The 14,578-nt window shown below is 44.4% G+C and overlaps 2 protein-coding genes across 4 annotated transcripts in view; one reads left to right on the top strand and one right to left on the bottom strand.

Moving 5' to 3' along the window:
• Window positions 1-14,578, top strand: part of cenpp (centromere protein P) — a 54,125-nt gene that overhangs the window by 7,908 nt on the left and 31,639 nt on the right. The gene's annotated exons all lie outside the window — the stretch shown is intronic.
• On the bottom strand, window positions 610-7,184 carry ogna (osteoglycin, paralog a). Its single transcript, XM_088423592.1, has 6 exons — window positions 6,948-7,184; window positions 4,460-4,523; window positions 3,545-3,709; window positions 2,556-2,758; window positions 2,317-2,409; window positions 610-1,778 (listed from the first exon to the last, which is right to left on the bottom strand). Exons 1-6 carry the CDS (start codon window positions 7,104-7,106, stop codon window positions 1,608-1,610), a joined length of 855 nt encoding a protein of 284 aa, XP_088279718.1. The 5' UTR covers window positions 7,107-7,184; the 3' UTR covers window positions 610-1,607.

Raw genomic sequence — 14,578 nt, 5'->3', positions numbered from 1 at the left:
CACCGACATGTACCGTGCAAATAATTTCCAAATCCAGAGAAATTTTAGGTCGGTTTTACAATTAGAAGTTGGCCATTGTGCTGCCTGCCTCCAAAACATTTAATCAGTTTGCAGAAGTAATCCGTCGCCGCTGTTTACTCGAAAAGTTCAAAGCTATGCCAAGTTGGCACACTAACGCGGCATTAACTGGCTTTTTCCGTACAAGCCTGTTTGCTTTTTCTTTTTTTTTTTACTTTTACTTTGTTCTACTTGCATATTTTCTAATGCAGTGTTGGAAAATGTGTTTTTCCTGTAGTGCACAACTGGTAATGACACCCAGACGCTGGAGTGTTGAGCACATAGTTTTTCTTTTGTGTTGCAAGTGGACCACAGCCACATTTTCGCAGCGCCGATGGTGGTCGGCCTCTTAACGGCTACAAGCCGCAAACATTTACAAGCCCTTGTGTGCGGGCATTTTTCATTTGTGGAGGTTTTTAGTGGTTAAAAACCTTGACATCTCTTGGTGCGGTGCCCTCATAAGAAAAGTTACCGAATTGAGATTTTCCTTTAGGCATTTAAACAAGGCTTTCACACAAATAAAACAAATAAAACCTCTGGTTTTATTTAAAGAAGGCAGCAGTCAGAAATGACAGCCATTCTTACGCACAAAATCTCAATTTCCAGGGCTCCAAAGTATTTGGGCACTTGATACCATTCTTTCTATTCCTGAGAAGAACAGTCTTTGAATTTTGCGGCACTCGGACCAACTAAGTCTGGCTTTTCTCCCAAGAGAGCGTAGATCCTGGCTTGCGATCCTTGGGTTCCAATACTTTTGACCCAATGAAAAGTGAAGCGATTCGCACACAAAATGGATGCGGATGCCATTACTCAATGGTTGTCTTGAACAGCATGACCATCAACTTGGCTTGAACAAAAGATTTGCACAGATGTTTCTCATTCACTATCCATGATTCCAAACACATTTAAAAAAAAAAAAAAAAAAAAAAATCAACTTTATTCAACTATCTTAAGTCATACACATCACCGTACAACCACTATTCTATACACATTGGGAATAATTTTTATTTGACAGATATATTACTGAATGGGACGGGACAGAGCTATATTTCATACATGGATTTAAAGGATAATAAATGCTTCCATACTTCAATTCAAGCTGAGTTTATAAATTAAAGACGAGAATGAGGCGACCTCATTCAGAGTTGTAGATATTGATGTATTTGTGACTCATGCTGATTCGTTAGCTTTAGAAATTCATTTTGGATTCACTGGGTTTTAATGAGGATGACAATTCAAGGGAACCATATATTCTCTGTGGCCTAAATTTCCCTATTGTCAGCAACAGTCCAACTGTCCACTATGGTTTGATCTGAACTTCAATAAGACTGAAAGGCTTTTCCATGCCGTGGTTGCACTTCTGGCCACAGTGGCGTGAATATTTGATATTCCTCGCGAGAAGGTACGAAAACAACTTGTAATTTTACGTTGACCTGGCCGTTTCGCACTTTGCTAATGCTGAAGGCCAGTTCATCCAAAATCCAGGATATTTCATTGTCGCTTGAAGTACAACATTTATTGTAAGGGACTTCGGTTACGGTGGCGGTTCTTCACCGGTACCGTCCGATCGGCAGTACTTTCATACACGTGAAGCTGTCGGGGTACTTGGACAGCACCACGGGATTTCCGTCCAGACGAACTTCGCTCAGACTCGGTCGAAGATAGTAAGTGTCGTTGGACCTGCAGAAGGTGTCGACATTGACATCTGTGATGTTGTTGTTCTGGTGGCGAGAGGGATATGGAGTCAAGAATGAGACCAAGGCTGTAACATTGAGCGTCATTATTCATTTGTCAGAAAGCAGCCTTCAAATACGGTGGAAACTGGACCAAATCTGTCTGATGTGCCCATTTTAGCAGGACACGTGGAAATGATCCGGATGACCCTAAAACCGTTTCTGAAAATCCAAACGTTAGATGCCATTTGTCTTTTCAGGCATGGCTCCTTGGTGGTCTAACACATGCCAGAAATCCTTGCTCAATTTCGAGGCCTCGGTTGTTGTTTTTAACTACAGAATTGTTTAAATAATCACAATGAGGAAACTGGGCCAATTTGACCAAAATGATTATTAAATGTCTACTTGAAGCCAAAATGCCAGGATGTTTCCTCAATAATGGCCTCTCATGTCTATTAACCTTCATGTTGCCAAGCGACACTGGCAACGGGAGCTGGGTTTCTAAGAAAATGCAGAAGAAACAGGTTGATTTCCTAATGGAACAGCTTTGATAATCTACATTACAGCAATCAACAAATGCGCACACCTGTAGATGTAAGGTCCGGACCTTCTCCGGAATCTGCGGGACTGCCTCTATCTCATTGTCAGCCAGGTATAAGTTGACCAGACCAGCTAGTTTCTGTTGGGTTATGACGACAACAGTTTATTCAACCGCGACACGGCGTTTGTTCTTTGGGCAATCGAAATAACTAACCGACATGTGCTCAATACCTTTGACGACATGTAAATGTGGCATTGTAGTACAGTTAGTGATATACTGTTCACCTTGAAAGCGGTAGCTTTGACACCTTTGGTCTTTAGGAAGTTGTTGTTGGCGTTGAACGTCATCAGCTTGGCGGGGAGCGCCGGAAGCCTGACGAGTCTGTTGTCCGCCAGAGAGAGTTCCTCCAATTGCGGCAGCTTGGCGAAAGCCCCGTCCTCAATCTCGGAGATGAGGTTCCCCGTAAGGTCGATCCGCTTCAGCGTCACTGTTTCGTGATGGAGAGAAAACATGTCATCGGCGTCGAAGCTCCGTTTGTCTTTGGCGCTACGATCCCATCCTAATTGCTACAGCTGTACTTTTAACCGTTATTTTTTTTTTCCATGGTTCTCAGTTGGGAAAGGGTTGAACACCCTCTCCGGTTCAGGAATGGGATCCTCCCCCAAAAGGAGTTCAAGTGTGTTGGGGTCTTTTTCACAATTGAAGGCAGGATGAAGTGGGATGTTGACAGGGGTATCGGCGCACCGTCTGCCGTGACGCGGCCTCCGTATCAGTCTGTGGTGGGGAAGAGGGAGCGGAGCGCCCGATTTGCCGGTCCATCTATATTTCTGCCCTCACCTACGGACACGAGCTGTGGGTCTTGACAAAAAGAAAGAAGCTCAGTCATCCGGGAAGGATTCAGAGTCGAGCCGCTGCTCCTCAACGTTGAGAGGAGCCAGATGATGTGGCTTGGGGATCTGTTTCGGATGTCTCCCAGATGCCACCCTAATGATGTGGGCGTGTCCCAATAGGACTCGGCCCCATCACAGCCCAGGACATGTTGGAGAGATCTGTCTCCTGGCTGGCCTGTGAGCCTCGGAGCCACCCCGGAAGATTTGGAAGAAACAATAATTGGGCCGAAAAGGTCTTTATGTTTTTCATTTGGAGATCATGACTTACCAAAAGTAAGCTTTTGCCCTGTCCAAGATTTCCTCTTTTCTCTCAAAGCTTTTTTTTTTTTGCACTGTGTGGCTACTCTTTTCTTGTCTGATCGCCGCGTTGGGACGCAACCTACCAATGTCAGCAAAGTCCTTGGTGTTGATCTTTTTGATTTTGTTAAAGCGGGCGTACAGGTATGCCGTCTCCTTAGGTAGGGTGGGGACGGCGGTCATGTCCGGGCTGACTTCCTCGCAGTAAACCGAACGGGTTAGGCAGACGCACAGCAGACAAGTTGGCAGGTCTGCAGGACAAATGGAAATTCACTGTTAGCAGCAGCAGTATTCGTCGTTCTTGTGCTCTAAGATGCAGCCAAAGCCATTTCTAACTTAGAACCGATGTCAAGGAAGCATTCTGACTCAAAGACACACTTTGGTTGTTGAGAAATTATGCCGAAAGCAGTTACGCCTGAGTTTTTTCACATCACTGGATGCCGATGTCATCTGCTTATCTGACTGTACATGGTCGGGAAGTTATACTGTTCCGTCTCTGATCGAGTGTCAGGTCTTCGACGGTCTCTAGTGTCTTCCCCAATGGCCATTCAAACCAGCTTTTCTGCCTTTGTCCCAGCCCGTTGTTCTTTGTGTAAGGGATTTTTGATGACTTTTATTCCCCAGAGCAATACCAAGACCTCTTCTTATCCTTTCTGATACAGACGATGATTTGACGCTGTGTGAAATTGCTGTAACTTCTGGGGGTTTACTTGACAGATTTTTTTTTTTTTTCCTCAAGCAACAGTGGCCGGTATCCGCAGTCTTCGCGGATAAAAACATTCAAAGAAATAATGCCGGCCCAATACCGATACCTGAGTATCGGTACGTGACCTTTCCGAGGGCGTAGTTTGGGGCGGAATCCCGATACCCACAACCCAGACACCAATCATTTTTGCTAAACGTGTGTCATCATTTCAAGGAGAGAAAGCCACAGCAGCCATTTGAATGCGCCGCTAGTCATAGAAGCCTTGCAAACGAAGTTGTCTTGTTCTTTGGCTTACCTGACGCATCTCCGCCCGACGGGATGGGGCCATCATCCGGTTCATCGGCCGAAGGCAGCGCTCTCTGAGGAATCAGTCAAACCCAATATTAAAGTCAAACGTGTGTGCAGAAGAATTTCAAGTCGATTCTTCATTCCTCAAAGACATGTATATAATCAGGTTAGATCGATGTTTTTGATCCGTCGTCACTCATCAATCGGCCATTTTTGCTCGCTGTTTGTTGGCTATTCATAACCTTGACTCCATTCAGTCCACCGGGCATCTTCCAGGACAACAGCACGCTTGGCCCAGTTCTTGTGTGGGTTAGTGTTTGCGCTTATGGTTAGGGTTTCCGGTGGTTGTTGTTTTTGGTTGTGTGAAATGATCCCAAACTTTGAACATTCTGTGTGTTTTATGAAGGCCTGCAGTAACATACACCGGTTCGTGTGGAAAAACGATCACCGCCAATTCTCGCAACATAGTGAAAAATGTGCGAGTCAGACATCCGAATTAACTGCGATTTGGCGAGGCAGTAGCCGCAGGTCCTGTACAAATGACTCCACTCGGGCTTTCTATGATCCATCACCGACTTGTATTTGAAATATGTTGTTTCCCAGGCTTTGTTGACCCTGATACGGGGACCTGGTCTTTCATGAATCTTAATGTAAAATTCCATCACATTTGTAGCCTTTATGACCAAATAGCAAAAAAAGAAAACAAAAGCTAGCTGTAAAAGAAATGTATGTCCGTATAATAAATGGACCATCAAGTCCATGGTAAACGTCGGAATTCAACAGTGTTTCTCCCTGTGACCGTGACCAAGTTGATTCAGTGTTTAACAACAGATGGGGAAATCTTGAGATTTTTCACACTGTCGGGTCCATCTGTTCCGAGAAACAACTGGTCCCGAGAGCGCTAAGTGAAGATTACTTTGAAAAATGGACTTGCTAGATTCATGCGGCGTTTTGACCACAAAGCAGACAAACGTTTGGTTTTGCTTGGCTGGAGCGCTTACGAAAGGGCTTCTTGTGGTGGCCCGAGGGTTTCTGTGGTGGATGTAAAGTCTTTCCAGTTTGTTGCATGGCTCTGCCATGAGGAAACGTTGGCCTCAGGAGTGGCGCGCCAATGGCAGACTTTTGTAAAAGCAGGCTTGGGGCAGTAAATGGAGCGTAAGTCTACTTGTATGAGTGTCACTCTTGAGTTTTTAGAAATGACTCTTCAACCCCTGGGTGTCGGGGGATTTTTTTTTTTTTTTTTTTTACTGACCCGGCCTGATTAACACCCAACACGGGTTGCCTTTAAAAGGCTCATAACATCATCTAATCATCATCAGCCCTAGCGATACATTTTTACTTTTTTTTTTTTGGGGGGGGGGGGGGGGGGGGGGGGCTACGTCCCCTTTATGTACAAAAATTGTAAGAATGCGAGAATAAAGCACCTGCGCTGTATATTTAGATATTTATGAAATTGAAATAGTGGTATTTTCATACGTCGTAATTAGACTTTTTATGACTCTTGCATTATGGGAGTCCATGCTAAGCCAATCAACAAAGTCAATGAAAGGCTTGCGAATGTCGTAAATTGGCCGCTCGGTGGTTTTGGGGTGTCAACACAAAAATTTCTCTTGCACCCCGTTCGCGAGTTCCCGTCGAAATGATTCATGCAAAAATCGGGGGAAACATCGGGGCATGGTAAAACATCCGATGTTCAATATGTCCAAAAATGACAATATATCCTATTTTTCATGGCAGTAAATGAGACCGACGTGGGTTAAATTTGACACCGATCGAGTGTAACTCTCGACCTACCGTTTGCAAGCGTTTAGAAGGGAAGGCGGCGTAGCATATTGAAAGTTATCATGTTTTGACAAGCTATGCAGTCACTCTACAGTCAAGGCATTTTTTTTATAGTCGGTAGAATTAAAAGCTGGGATTCTAAAACTTTTTTGGGGAGTCCGGGATAGCTTTTAGGAAAGCAAATTTACCAAAGACCCCCATTGCCATTTTTTAATTTGATTCAAACGCTCCAAATGTGCCTCAACGAAGGCTTTATTATTTAATTTGTAGAATTCAAAGTACACTTGAAGTGCACCCCCGGGGGAAATCTTGGAATAAAAATCACGATGAAAACGTCACTCACTGAATTCGGATTGTATCATTATATGCTTTCAGCAGGAAAAAATAATCATGTGTACCTATGGAAAAATGCACATTTGAACAATTTAATTCTTTGTGAGCCAAGCTCTACCTTTTACATTACATTGTTTTTATGCCCCTGAGTGCCCCTGCTTCTGAAACGACATTTCTTTCAAAATAAAACATTTTGTTGCATCCACCTTCATATTTTACCCATTGAACTGACCTAAAGAAACGAAGGATGCACACTTCTCCCTTCACAACTGCTTAGATTAGGTCATTTCATACCTTTCCAAGTCATTATTCATGATTGTTCGTTTCGCCGAAAGTGCCACATTTGTAAGCGTAGCACGGAAGGAAGTGGCAAATCTTACCCGGGCTCGTGTCGATTTGAAGTAGTTTCCGAAAAAGCGGGCCGGCTGCCTCCCCGGCGCGGCCCCCGCCGCCAGCCCCGCGTCCCCGCGGGAGCCGGCGGCCAGCCACGGCGCTAGCAACACGCACGTCAGTATCAGCGTCCTCATGCTGCTCGCCATAAGTTTTGAATTTGGGACAGCCGATGCGCTGCGCTTCAAGCCCCCTCGGCGGGCTGTGTCAAATGACGCTATTTAAAGGCTCAAGCCGCGCGCTGAAAAGCTGTTGTTTTTTTTTTTTTTTAACCCTTTCCTAACCGTGACTCATGCCAACAAGACGCAGAGGGTCAAGCGCTTCCAGGGTCCGAGTGTCAACGTAAAAGCATTTTGTTTAAAGCGCTGGTTCTCAAAGCGGGGTCCGCGGGAGGTCTGTGAAAGAATTTGGGTGATACACTCATTCACTGCCAGGCCCTTCAAAAATGGATCTTTGACGTACTTGGTACAATTTGCTTTCTCTCCCTGACCCCAAAATATTTGAGAGCTCCCGGTTGAAACGACGAAACGTCCTAATAGGTCAAGGGGAAGCCAAACCCTATCCTGATCATTTTTAGCTAACCGATTTGTCACTTGCTGTTGGTTACAATTTGAATAAAAACGTTAAGTTGAATATTTCATTGATTCATAATTAGAAGCACCCGACTCCTCTTGGAATTGATCCAAACAGTCTTTTAACGTAATCGAGAGGTATTTTTTTATTATCAAACAGCTGTTTATTAATTTTGGGAGTGAACGGAGTTGTGAGAACTCTGTCTTATATTGTAGTCGTAAAGTTTGACCGAGCCAGACCGGCTGTTTTGTTGCCATTCGCTTTAGCGCAGCTCATCTAGTGGATGCATCTCGCAAGCCCAGCCACTACTGTGGCTTCCGTTCTATGCGCCTTATAATGCGGCGAATCCTATACGTATATGAAAACAGTTTTTAAAATAATCCGGTGCGCCTTGTAGTGCGGAAAATATGTGTATGCATTATTAGATTCGGATCTCAGTATAACGTACAATTTAGAAGGGAATATCGAAAAGGTTTGATCTTAGGTCCGTTCTATGCAAAAATGTAATCGAAATCCAAACTCATTCTAGATGAAGCTCTACTATAATTACACTGACACGAAAATGTGTGATTTATGTAACGGAGCGCGACGGCATTTGTCTGCATAGGAACATTGCTCGAGTCAGCTACTTGTCCTACTGGTTCCAAATCGTGGCGCGAGCGCTTGATAGTCGTGGTGAAGGCAGGCTTATTACATAACATGTCAGTCAGCGCGCCGTCGGGCGGTCGTCCTCCAGATTTGGCAGCCTGCGCGGGTCAATGCAATTCGCCGGTCTGTGCCGGGCCAGGTGGTCCGCTTTGCTTGCGTCATCAAGTTGGTAACTTGAAAGAGGGGTCCAGCTGCCTCAAACCGCACCCGCCGCTGCAAAATCCAGCTCGCTGTCGCGTTGAGCGCGTGGAATATTTCGACCACTTGTCCGGCGGACACCGCGTAAACATAATCATCATATTGGAATACTTGACTGCTACTATTCTAAAACTCGCCGATTCAAATTTTCTTTTCAGAACCCGTCATAAGCTTCTGCTGCTCCGTTGTAGCATGTTTGGTGCTAGCGAAGGCAACTCGACAAACAGCGGTTTTTGTGGCTAGTCAGCAACTCATCATGAAGTGTAATTGCAATAAAATAAGGATTGGCATCTTTTTTTTTTTTTTTTTTAATTCAGGCACTTCAATGCACTTGGTTATTTTTTTCAGTTTTAGCCTAACCCGTAATCTGTATGAATTCCTTTCGAGCGTAATGTAATGTTGCGTATTTTCCGCACTATAAGGCGCCCCCAAAAGCCTTGAATTTTCTCAAAAGCCGTCAGTGCGCCTAATACACTAAATAAAGCACAGATTTTCATTTTTGGGGACAGAAAAATTCAGTAATTTGATACCCGTGTAAATTCTTTAGTTTTCACCCTCTGCATTTCAGTTATAAATGTATTTTTTACAATTGAATTTGTGATAACAATTTTGATCTACTGACCCTAATCCATTTTGAAGCAATCTATATGGGGACCGTGTTAAAATAAAATGTGTGTTTTTATAAAAGAAAGCACAATTTTATCGAATGAATCCAGAAACTGTTTCGAAATCAACAAAACAATATATTTGAAGGTTTCTGGTTGCAATTTGATTAAAAAAAAAAGGTCAACATTGAATTGAATCATAGTTATATTCTTTTAAATTCTTGATTGGTTTTGGCATTGATCTAAACAGTCTTTGAATGTCATCAAGAGGTATTTTTCCCCCAATTCTTCAGACCACCTTTATTCTTAATTACCGATTGTTCATTAATAGAGTTTGACTGGCTTATTTGATTTCAGTCATTCCCCCTGTCGCTCCATCTAGTGGATGCATAAGGCAACCCCAGCCACTAGTGTCGCTTCTATTCTATGCACCTTATAATGCGATGTGCCTTACATATGAAATCAGTTTGAAACTAGGCCACTCATTGGCAGTGCGCCTTATAATCTGGTGCACCTTATAATGCGGTGTGCCTTACATATGAAATCAGTTTGAAACTAGGCCATTCATTGGCAGTGCGCCGTATAATCTGGTGCGCCCAATAGTGCGGAAGGTAATTAATGTCAATTTTCAACTCTTCCTATCTGTAATTTCTAGTTGATGTTGGTAAAACCACTCCCGTAGATCGGCCGACGCTAGTACCGATGGCAAGTAGCGATACCTTAAAATGAGGCCAGGTATCGGGTTACTGGCCCCATACCGATACTTTGTATCGGCATTTGCTCATTCTAACCCTAGAGACCACCTACCCTACCCTACTCTTGTCCCTGGTCCTCTTCCTTCGCTTATAAAAATTTCAAGCTGCTCATAATTGCTAACACACCTGTAACAGTGGAGGCTCATGTTCCATGGATGTTTATATCTTTGACGTCGTCGATCCTGAGAGGCTCGCATGCTTTCTATTTAAGCCGCTTGCTGTTCAACTCATTTTTGCTGCCGCGCTCGTCCTCGCTCACTTTTTCCCTCTTGCTGCAACTTGTCAAGAAGAAGAGGCATCAGCGCACACACTCGCACACGCCAAAAAATGCGGGGAAGCCCGACATGTCTTTTTGCTTTGCCAAAGTCTGAATCCAATCCAAACGCAGCCGCAAGTCAACAGCTGTGAAATACACTCGGCACACTCTCATCACTTTTATAACTCCGGTTTTCTTGCAGTGGAAACTTTTCCCATACGTCTTTGACAGATTTGTTCATTCGGTCTCCCACTTTTTTTTTTTTTTTTTCTTCTGGTATCGTGTGATTATTTTGTCAGCTTTTTGACAAAATTGACGGCTTTTTGTGCACTATAAGGCGCACGCCTTGTAGTGCACAAAATACAGTAATTCATTGATTTATAAAGATTTTTTTATTGTAATTAAGCATTTGATGTATAGTTTTTTTTTTTAAACACGAGTATTCAATGCCAGGGGACATATTTTCACGTTTTTTTTTTTTTTTTATGAGCCCAGATATTCAATCCCACATACGTGAAAAAAAAAACAAAAACGTGAAAATACGCCCCTGGCATCGACTGAGTTAATTTATACGTTATCACTTACTGTACAACTAATCAATGTACGATATGCTTCAATGGGATCTTTTATGGCATTCTGGAAGCTCCACAGAAGAAGCATGCTTGAAGAATTTGACACGATTATTGAGGAAACGTAACACAAGTCGGCGTTGGCTTCCAAATATGTGTCCGACTTTAAGTTAGCTCGGGGCTATCTGCCGCTAGCTCTCCTAATATGCGAGCCGACAGAACCGGGTTGCGCTCCAAATATCTGTATCCGTCCGTCCTTTTCATGACATGACATTGGACGTAAATCATCAAAGGAAAATGTTTTGCTGCTTTTAAATCAAGTGACTGTTCTGTGTTACTGTAAATATTTTGGAAGCCAACCCACGTGGGAAGGAGCAAGTTTTGTCGTCCTGTACGCGCCCGTGATGGCTTTTCCTTATGCTCGGACTCTCTTCAAATAGTGGCGTTCTGTCTTGGAATTCAGTCCCCAAGGATTTCAGGGAAAAAGCACGGAATTGCTAAAACAGCTGCTTGCACGTCGAGGCAAACAACATTGAACGCGCAGACGAGAAGCGTCGCTGTGTTACCCCCGCGTACGGTATCGTTCTGCGGAATAACATTTGCGCGTCGTGGATGTAGTTTATCGGTTTGACCTTGTTATTCATGTCTTTTTTTTTAACTTGACGATTGTGAATCATTGGTCGAAGGATTTGAGGATTGTGTGTTTAGTAAGGCTGCTGTCCACGCTTGCTTCCTGCTGTCAGCTAGATTCGGAGCAGATGTGGCCAAGTAACGGACTGAAAGAGTGCAGCAGGAAGAGGCGCATAAAATACAATGGCTACCTATTCTTGTTTTTAACGGCCGATATGCTTGCAGGGGCCGATCCCGAAGGGAACGTACAACGGACTTTTTGGCTAGGTTCACGCGGCGGGGCGAAATGCTCAATTTTCGGTGGAGTCCGATTATTTCATGAGGTCGTTCACGTTTCCAAATAAATGTGACCTGGCTCAAAAGTGCTCGGCGTGCGCATTGAGGACATCGTGACGTCACCTTAACGTACTTTCGCAAGTAATTGGCCATGTTGAAATGGCTGTCGTAGTGTAGCCGGAGTATTTTCAATCTGTTCAATTTGAGAAGTCAGTTTTGTGCGTTTGGCGCTCTCAGTCCCAGCGCAAGTTCACCCGTCTGTATGTGAATATCTGAATTTTTTAGATGCGAAAAGTATTTATACTTTACATATTTAAGGCGACTCTTACTGCAGTACACATTTGTGCTTAAATCTTAAATTAGTCAACCTTATACGGTAACTACAGTGCTATTATCCCTTCCCGTTCCCATCCCTTTGGCTGTAGTCTCACGGAGAGCCGCGATTATGTTAGCGGCGCCCGGAAGTCTAACTCGAGGGAAGCCCGTAGCCGAACGAGCGCGATAACAATCGGAGTTTACGCTTGAAATTCCTATTCGGGACGAAAGAAATCGAGCTAAGAGATTTACAACGCCGCTCTCTCCTGCCGACAACTCTTCGGGCAAGAAATTTTTGTTGGAAATGTAGTTTTAGTCGACTATGATTTTTCCAGCCCCGAGAATGAGCGAAAGTAGTTGTTCGACGCATTTGAGACTTGCGTGTGAAATTTGTCACCGGCCGCGGGCGGATCGTGGCCGCAAAGTCGGATGATTCATCAGATCCGCAACGACAAAACCTCGCCGTACCTGCCTAATCAATCTCACGTGTCTTTCTACATGTGGAAGGAGGCTGACGACGAGCCAGACGGCGAGTGGAAAAATGGCCCGCGTTCGAGGAGATTGACTTAAGATAGACTCGGATGTAGCCGTATCTCGGCGCATCCAAAACGTCAAACAAACGCAATCGAAAGCAGATGTCAGCACCGCGGCTGCGCCGACTGGAACATTTTGCTCTTCGGTTGATAGCTTTAATTATTGGTCATTACGCAGAAATGTAATATTACGAGCATATATATACTTCACGTACAAAAATGTGCGGCAAATGATCAAATCGGGCTGTGTAAATAGTACGTCGGCAACAGGGCTTGTCTAAAGTGTTTCAGCTGGTCCGTAAAAGTCAAACGGTTTTCCGCGCCGGGTTCGCAGATGAAATCATTTGGCGGTAAAAATCAGCGGTGACAAAAGGTACGGACGCTCTGCGTTTCTTTGAATACGGAAGAAGAAGAATACGTTTCGCGAGGTGGCCGCAAATCATCAGTTTTGTCAAAGGTTCTCGACACACTTCAAGAGAGTACTTTAACACCAGGATACCACGAGAAGCCCTCACGTAGCATATTTTCTTAAATGGACTCTGCTCAGCTCAGTAACAACATATTTTAACTTTACTAAGACCCCTGAGACGGTCAGACATCGACTGAATTAAAGACGCCCCCCCCCCCCCCCCAAAAAAAAAAAAAAAAAAAATCATTTTCTCCAGACGGCGAAGGCGGCCGTGTTCTCCTCATCACAATTAGCGCCGGGATAAATATTTGAGCGCGGTGTCGTCTTCAAAGCGACTTAATTGCATTAACATGGGAACTTCTTGGAAGTTCCCACGTGAGGAGCACATCGACGCTGACCGCAAACGGCAATAGCAGTGAACTGCCTACCCAGGGAATGGGGCCCGCTTCGCCACACAGGATGCGCCTGATTTAACCCAACCAGAAGAAGACATAACAACATATTTATGTGGTAGGGAATTCACCGCACGCGTGTGGCTTGAAACCACGTTTGCTCCAATTGAAATAACCATTCAGTGAAGGATTTCACGTGCAGCCCATCGTGATGGCAACATTAAGTCCGTGTTGGGGAGACAAAAAGAAATAGGAACAAATATAATGCGGTGTGAAGGAATGACTCGGGTCTTTTCTGTTTCTAACGTAAAGTATCCGCGAGCCCGGCGCTGGGAAACCCGCTGCTCCGGAGAGAGTACTTTCATCCTTACGTTAAGGCCCCCCGTGGGTGGGGAAAATCAACAACGCTCGCTTCGGATGGACGACGCGGACACGCATTTGAATTGCGCTCCGTGAAGTTTGCGTGATTGGCCCATATCTGTACGACGCGTTTGACCAAACGTGAGGCGAGACAGCCGATCGCTTTCGGGAAGGTCGAAACAGTAAACGGAAATAGAACGCAGTCTTCCAGATTGAAAGCGCTCGTTTTCAAAGTAACGTTAAAAAAAAATAAAGCACTTGAAGGATTCTTAACACAAAACAAGTGTCACCTTAATGGCCCCGCGTGTGAACAAGGATGGACTTAAACGTCGGGTCGGTCTGCTTGTTCTTTGCTTGGAACCGAGACGGTAACAGCAACCTTTGTGAACACGAATACCACTAAGAGCTAAACGACGAATGGAAAATGTCAACAGGAACTACAGCGCTGCCTTCCAGATTAAAAGCAGATATTTCAAAACAAGATAACATAGGCAAGTAAAGAATAAAAATGGAGCGCTTGAAGAATTCTGAACGCGGAATACATTTCATCTTAATGCCTCTCTTTGCCAACACGGATGGATTCAGACGTTGGTTCGGTCTGCTCGCTTCTTTTCATGGAAAGAATGCGTATGCGACCGTGACTAACAAAAGCTGCCGTAAGCAAGTCCTCGCTCTGACTGCTAACACCCGACTGATTTGGTCCGCTTCCACCCAGCCCGCCCTATTACCAGAATTATCGTAAGAATACGTTCTTTGAACGTTAAAGGTTGCGGACCCCTTGTATAGATCCTATCATCTGTATTCTTACTGGCCAGTCCGCCGCAAAACGGTCCATGTGAAACTTTACAGTATAAATGTTTTTTTCTTTTGGAGAGAAGCAGACGAATGTAAAGGGAGCCCTCGCCCAGCTAATGACTTTAGCATTATGCTTGACTTCAAACACGTTGGCAACACACGCTCTCCAAAAGCTTCCTCCAGGCTCGCAGTGTAATCAAAGGTAATCACAGGTTAAAATAACACAGGACCCCATTATTCCTCCACAAGGTCTGCTTTTTTTTTTTTTTTCCCCACTACACCTTCAGACGCATCAAGTCTGCAAAAA

This window comes from Hippichthys cyanospilos, chromosome 9, assembly GCF_059441005.1.
Source record: "Hippichthys cyanospilos isolate Australia breed blue-spotted pipefish chromosome 9, RoL_Hcya_1.0, whole genome shotgun sequence".
NCBI lineage: Eukaryota > Metazoa > Chordata > Actinopteri > Syngnathiformes > Syngnathidae > Hippichthys > Hippichthys cyanospilos.
This window is presented reverse-complemented; position numbering and strand designations above follow the sequence as displayed.

Bases quoted from the DNA above. Each gene is read 5' to 3' on its own strand.
- ogna (XM_088423592.1), bottom strand. From the start codon at position 7,106: ATGGCGAGCAGCATGAGGACGCTGATACTGACGTGCGTGTTGCTAGCG. The intron at 3,710-4,459 runs GTAAGCCAAAGA...TTTGTCCTGCAG, and splicing joins GTCGGGCGGAGATGCGTCAG to ACCTGCCAACTTGTCTGCTG. The intron at 2,759-3,544 runs GTAGGTTGCGTC...ATCACGAAACAG, and splicing joins CAAGGACTTTGCTGACATTG to TGACGCTGAAGCGGATCGAC.